A 6,584-nucleotide genomic window follows, 5' to 3' on the forward strand; every position below is an offset into this window, starting at 1 on the left:
GAATGCTCGTTATGTGTTATAAATTAAAGACTGAAGGACTAATGGTGATACTTGGCAATGTTTGTCATTGAATAATATACATTATTGAATATTTAGCAATATTATCTCGAAGGCATCCTGATGATAAACGAGACCATAATGTTTCCTTGAAGCAAAACGATGTGTAATTCTCTTCGAGACTTAATCTAGCATACATAGTGGTTATAAAGATAACGTCGATGATATCGCGACGATTAAATTACAATATGACACGTATTAAAGCTGTCTAGACCCTTTAATCATCTTGAAAGCACACCTGCATTTGGTTTTGTTATTTAATAAGTGGCGATGTGATTTGCAAACAATGTTCAACAATATTAATTATAAATATTTTTTTGCATTTTAGCACAATTTATATTTGTTTTTTATCTTTTATGATTTTTCAAACATATTTATTGTGCAATATTGAATTTTCAATAATTTTTGGTTATTTTTATAGAATCATAAATTATCATTATGTATGTATGTATTTTTTTATCTATTTATATATTCATCTTCGCACATTTTATCTTTTTTATTATTATATCTTATAAGAAAGTATGGTAAAGGGTGACACTTAATGTTATCATGATTGTGTTCGCCAACTCTGCTCTATTCTTCCTTTGTTCGTTTTTTCATATTATCTAATCTCGTCTAAAAATCATTGAATTGATAAAAGCAAGTTTTGAATTCACTTGCGCTTACAACATCACGCGGCAAATATCTTTTACCTTGTAACCATTTTGAAAATATTTTTGCAGCATTTACCTTTAATGGTCCTTACTTAACGTATAAAATACGAAAATATAACGTCCGTTTATATGAGAATCACCTAATACGAGAAGCGTCAAAGTTAAGTTAGGTGTTAAACTATATATATGTATATGTACTAATATATGTATATGTATTTTTTAAATAATACATATTTTTTTATTTCTTTACGTCATGCTATTATATGCTTTGAAATAAATAGTATCTATTAGATTTTGCAAAGCAAAGAGCTGCAACTTTTCATCCGGAAATTTTCTGTAATCTATAGTTTTATTTAAATCCTTGAATCTCTCAAAAGTGGAATTATAATTAGAATTTCTGACTGAAATTTTTGCTTACAAAAGCAAAACTTCAGTGCATTATTATTTAAAAGCGAGTTATTACCTCACTTTGCGAGCACTGCAACTATTTACGATAAAATACTTACAGTATAAATAAAAACGAAGATCACAGTCCTACATTTTAAAGATGTTTAAAAAGTCTAAGCTGTTATACATTGTATTATAATTTAATCATTGCGATAATATCAGCTTTATTCTTATCAGTTATCTTAATTACTTCATATGTTAGATTACGGAAATAAAAAGTTTGTAAACTTATATATCAATTTTCTTTTGAATATATTTTTTTTAGATAACATTGAAAATGAAGTAATAATTCCTTTCTAAATAATAATATATTGAAGTATTTTTTTTATAACAAAAATTTCAGTAAGAAATTCTGTCTATAATTCCCGTTATTGTTAGAATAAATTGAAAATTTTCTCAAACGTACTAATGATCAATCTTGTCTTCTTTTTTTCAGGTTTATGGGAGTGTGCGTGCATGAAGGTCAGCTACATGCGTTGACAGAATACATTAACGGTGGCAGCCTGGAGCAGCTGATCATGTCGCGGCACACGCCGTTACCGCATCTCGTCCGGATGAATCTAGCGAGAGACGTGGCTCGTGGTATGGCCTATCTGCATAGCCGCGGCATCTTCCATCGCGATCTCACGTCGAAGAACGTGCTGATCAAGAAGGACGAGTGCAATAACGAGATGACCGCAGTGGTAGGCGATTTCGGACTGGCTGCAAAGATACCCGATCCCAGCACAGGCTATCGACTCAGCACAGTCGGCAGTCCCTACTGGATGTCGCCGGAGTGCCTCAAAGGTCAATGGTACGACCACAGGTCCGACGTATTCTCCTTCGGCATCGTCGTGTGCGAGCTGATCGGCCGGGTGCCCGCGGATCCGGACGTTCTGCCACGCTCAGATAACTTTGGCCTCGATTACCTAGCCGTGGCGGAAATCTGCGCGGCCGCCGATCCGCCGCCTGCTTTCCTTCAACTTGCCTTCAATTGCTGCACGGTGAGTATGATGATATCTAACTGTAAAGGCATGCAACGCGCGGATTCGGTGCGAATGGTCATGGAAATTGGTATTACCGGATTGAAGTACGATGTACGCACGCATGTACACGATGGGAAATATTTGGTGCGGATATTTATTAAATATTCAATTTCTTTTATTGATTAAATTATTTATTGTTTAATTTATGAATCCGAATTATAAATGATGCTATCGTTTATTTGCAGTACGAACCTAAGTCCAGGCCAACCTTTCCAGAAATTACGACTAGCTTGGAAACTATGATAGCAGCCTGTGAAGAGGAACTGAAGAATAACATTGGTAAACGGCAATCAACCGTTGATCCAACGCTGATGTCCAGCATGGATGAGATTGCACGAGAAGGACGCACGACGAAGCGGCGTACCGCAAAACTCAGAAGCCAATCGGCGGACGCGAGAGGTTGCGATAACGCGACGCCATCGGATAAGGCAAGATGTCATTCTGCTAGGCGAGTAGCTGAACTCGCCAGCCGTCGAGATCCGCATTACAGGCCGATGACGGCGAATCCATTTCACGCATTGGGTGGCGTTAAAAAGATCCTCGGCGATCTGTTCTCCAGCTGTTTAGAGCTGCCCTCTTCGGAGGATGTGCGACCCAGCATCACCGACAGCACGTGCAGCAAGTTCAAGCCGGCGCAAAACGATAGTATTGCCAAGATTCTGGACAGAAAGAAGCCAAATTCCGAACCGAGCAGTCCTACTGCAAGAAAGAAGTGGGAGAGAAAAGTAAGTACACAGATTCAGCATAAATGATTAAGTATGGGATAGGGGCTATTCCATTAGTTTTAACCTTGAAATAATATAAAACGGCAGCTCACAATATTTCTCTCTTTACAATGACATATACAATGATAATGTCTTATACAATGATTGAGAATCTTAAGAATAAAGTATGATTATATCAAATGTTCAGTATGCTGTTCAGAAACATAAACATTACTGTGAGAAAGAGACGAAAAAACTTTACACTATCTCTTTAAAACATAAATTATTATATTTAGAACATAAATGAATAATATGTATATCATTTTAAAGATATTTGCATAATTCATATCTATATCATGTTTAAAGTTCCGATTATTGCGTTTGAAGCTATATGTTTTTATCATGTTTACTAACACACATATTGTACCACACGTGTGTTTTTAGGTTGCTACTAAGGTGGGCGTCGCAAGTTTGTTCGCCCATCCGCTCTTCCGAGATGGTTGGGAGCCGCGAAGACGTGGCAGCTGCGAATCAGGCTTCTGGAGTTGCGTCGGCGAAGACCTGAGTCCAGAGCCGCCAAATCGACGGCACACGTCGACTCTCAGCAGCTCGGCAGCAAGCAGTCTGTTCCTGCTGGATGACCATCGAACCAGTTCGATCTACACAGACTCCTCCGAGGACATTGCCAGCTTAGGCGGTGGCGATTCCTGCTGGGAGGATCGACTGAATGGCATTGGCTCAAGCAAGACCATCTCGAAAATTGTCGAATACTTTGAGAGGAAGCAAACGGGTAGACTCGGTGATCACGGCGACACTGCTGGTCCTAGTCGCCTGACTCTGCTACGGGCCAGTCTAGAAGGGCCCGTGCCCATCAGTAGCATCTCGGCCGCGCAACGGCTAGTCGTGTGCGAAGGTGCCGTGCGCAGTAAACTTGCGTTATTCGACAAAAAGTGATATTACGCCTGAGGCTCTTGGCAATTTCTTATTATTTTCTTTTGACAGCGTCCGCGTGAAAAGAACCGTATATATAAAAATGAAAAAATGAAACGCGATACAAGTCCCGACAGAGGCTCGTTATCACATGCCGGTGACGGTGAAAATTCTGGGACATTACATAATAATTAGCGTGTTTCTTACATATAGTTGAAGAGTGAAGAATGTATGTTGTCTTAATGATAGTAGCAATCGGTCTTCTTGCGCATAAAAGATTTGGGACGGATGAAATGGGCGATTATAGTATCGGCGCGTCATTCGTAATTTGTAGACAGGATAGCTGATAACACGCATGCGACGCATGCTTACAGACACTTCTCTAAAAACCTAGTAACCTGACTGTGATGTTTTTTGATAATCTACATACATTATTGAACTATAACGACTGAAATTTGATGGAGCCATCAACAGGATCTTTTATACGCAACACGAGTCGCGTTTCATGTAACTTGGCTACAACGATGCGCCGTTCAAAAAAGAGAAAGAAATAGGGAGGAGAGAACGAAACAATAGCGAATTTTGTCAAAAAACTGCGTTTTCAGATTAGGGCCGAAGGTAGCGCTAATCGATTATTGCCCCTCGATTGACATATTTTGCAGTGCCTCGCAGTTCCTAGTAGCCATCTCCGTCCTTATGCACACGAACGATGAGTATTACCGATCATTGTAAGGATAGCTATACAGATCGACGACAAATAAAGGCGACTTTTTTTATTTAAGTCGAATAGGCGGATTACTAGGCTAAAGGTTCTTATCTCGCCATTCTTAATTTTTCGATTAATATGATTAACTTTGTCGGATTGTGTTGTATTTTTTTCTTTCTAATGTGTTATTAACAATCCTATCAATTTTTAATTTTTATTTTTGTATCTAAGGATTCGCTGGCCTGTTACTGCAGTCGTATTTTTTCCTGTTTATATTAAAATAAATTAAATTTTATTTATATATAACTATTTATATTTATTAAAATTTAGAAATTTTTTTTCAATCAAGTGAAATAATAGCTATGAATCTAATTAATTTAAATTAACTAACCGTCATAAAGTTTGATATAAATACAGATCTTGTTGCAATATGTAATTATTTATCAGACAAGAAAACATTTATTTTATTGAAATTTATTCTATTGAGTGATGATAGAAAATTATACGATATAAGAAAAAAAATTTATTTAATTTTTTTCCTAATATCATTATTTAGCATGCTGCAGTGAAAGGCCAAGAGAGGACCCTTAAGTTCCACATCTACAGAGGCCTATGTCGCGTTTGCGAAATTCTTATTTTGTCTTTGACGTACTGATGTCGACGCAGCGCGAAGTTCATCGACGTTAGTACGTGCTTTTTCAGCGATTCGCAGTTTCGCGTATCATGGCGTGTTAATAGCTCGGGATACAAAGTGCCGGATATGTAACGGTAATGCATATATACATATATATTTTTTTGTTGGCAGAGGACCGTGTCCTGGATATTCTTGTTGACGTGTTGCACGTATAGCCGAGAGAGTTTCTTCACTTTGAAAAGAGAATATATGAAACTGATCTAGTCAGTGTATTAATGTGGCGGCCTTATCTTTTGTACGTTGTAGCGCTAAAACTTGTAGTATTTAAAGTTGAAATAGCAAGCGTGAAATGAGCGAGATGAAATCGGGCGTCCTGCTTACACCCGATGGTCTTCTCCCTTTTTGTTTTTGAACGTCGGTATATTTATATACAATGGAAAAGAGAGTGAGACTGAGAACGTGCGAGACAGAGTGAATGATAGTGCCTACCGCACTGGTGTGCATGCGTACATGTATGTATGCGTATGTGTGGGTATCATAGAAAGAAAGTGTACACGTCCAAAAACGATATCTATGTAGGTAGCTACGACTTTCACATATATAACGTGAATCGTTTTGTCGCTCAGACAGCGAGTCGAACCAAATCTACAATCGTAGAGTGATAGACTAATGTGACGATACCTTTTTACTTGTCGAAGTTCGCTCACGGGTTTACTCCATAAGACTGTGCGTTTGTTATGTAATAGGTCATATTGTAAATAGAGATGCTCGAAATCGCGTCAACGATATTCGCAGTCTCTTCTTCCTCGTATACAATAGGATGCGCGCTATGTGTCTTTTCTTTGCGTTTCTTTTTTTTCTTTTTTTTTTTCCTTTTAATTTTCGCTCGTCGAATCGGGGCCTTCTTTTTCTCCTCGATGCGTCAATCGGTACCTGAATAATCGAAGCGAGGAAAGGACTGCGAACGAGTTAGTTCTTAAGCATGCGGACATATCAGGAATATGGGCATATCCTGAGGTTCAACCTGATTGATAAAGGGCAATAAATGCGTGGTTTATGATGTGATGGAGTTTACGGGATACATGTTGCGAATGTGAATGCATGAATGAGAAGGGAAAGAAAGAGAGAGAATATGAAAGCGGAGTTAGTGGACCGAGAGGCGCATTTTTAAAAAAGAAAGATATGGGTTATTTATTTTAAGTAAAAACAGTTATATTAAAGATTATATATCTATATATAAATCTACGCAAACGTCGTCTCTTCCATATTTTTCAACTGTTATCTAGAATCTACGACTGCTGTTGTAGCTCTGTATCTTCTTTATATTATTACACTACGAAGAGGATCTGCGTGATATGTCGGGTTTCCTTGTAGCTCTCCGCGTTGGTCATCGAGATATATACAATGTAAAAATTATATATATATATA

General features: G+C 37.9%; 1 protein-coding gene across 1 annotated transcript in view; it reads left to right on the top strand.

Moving 5' to 3' along the window:
• The window catches only part of LOC108686336, a 43,540-nt gene extending 38,878 nt beyond the window's left edge, over window positions 1-4,662 (top strand). The window contains exons 4-6 of the mRNA XM_018191597.1: window positions 1,594-2,140; window positions 2,368-2,907; window positions 3,331-4,662. Of these exons, the coding sequence (XP_018047086.1) occupies window positions 1,594-2,140; window positions 2,368-2,907; window positions 3,331-3,840 (1,597 nt within the window). The 3' untranslated portion in view covers window positions 3,841-4,662. The remainder of the gene's footprint in view (window positions 1-1,593; window positions 2,141-2,367; window positions 2,908-3,330) is intronic.
• The last annotated feature ends 1,922 nt before the right edge of the window (window positions 4,663-6,584 follow it).

This window comes from Atta colombica, unplaced genomic scaffold (assembly GCF_001594045.1).
Source record: "Atta colombica isolate Treedump-2 unplaced genomic scaffold, Acol1.0 scaffold175, whole genome shotgun sequence".
Lineage (NCBI taxonomy): Eukaryota > Metazoa > Arthropoda > Insecta > Hymenoptera > Formicidae > Atta > Atta colombica.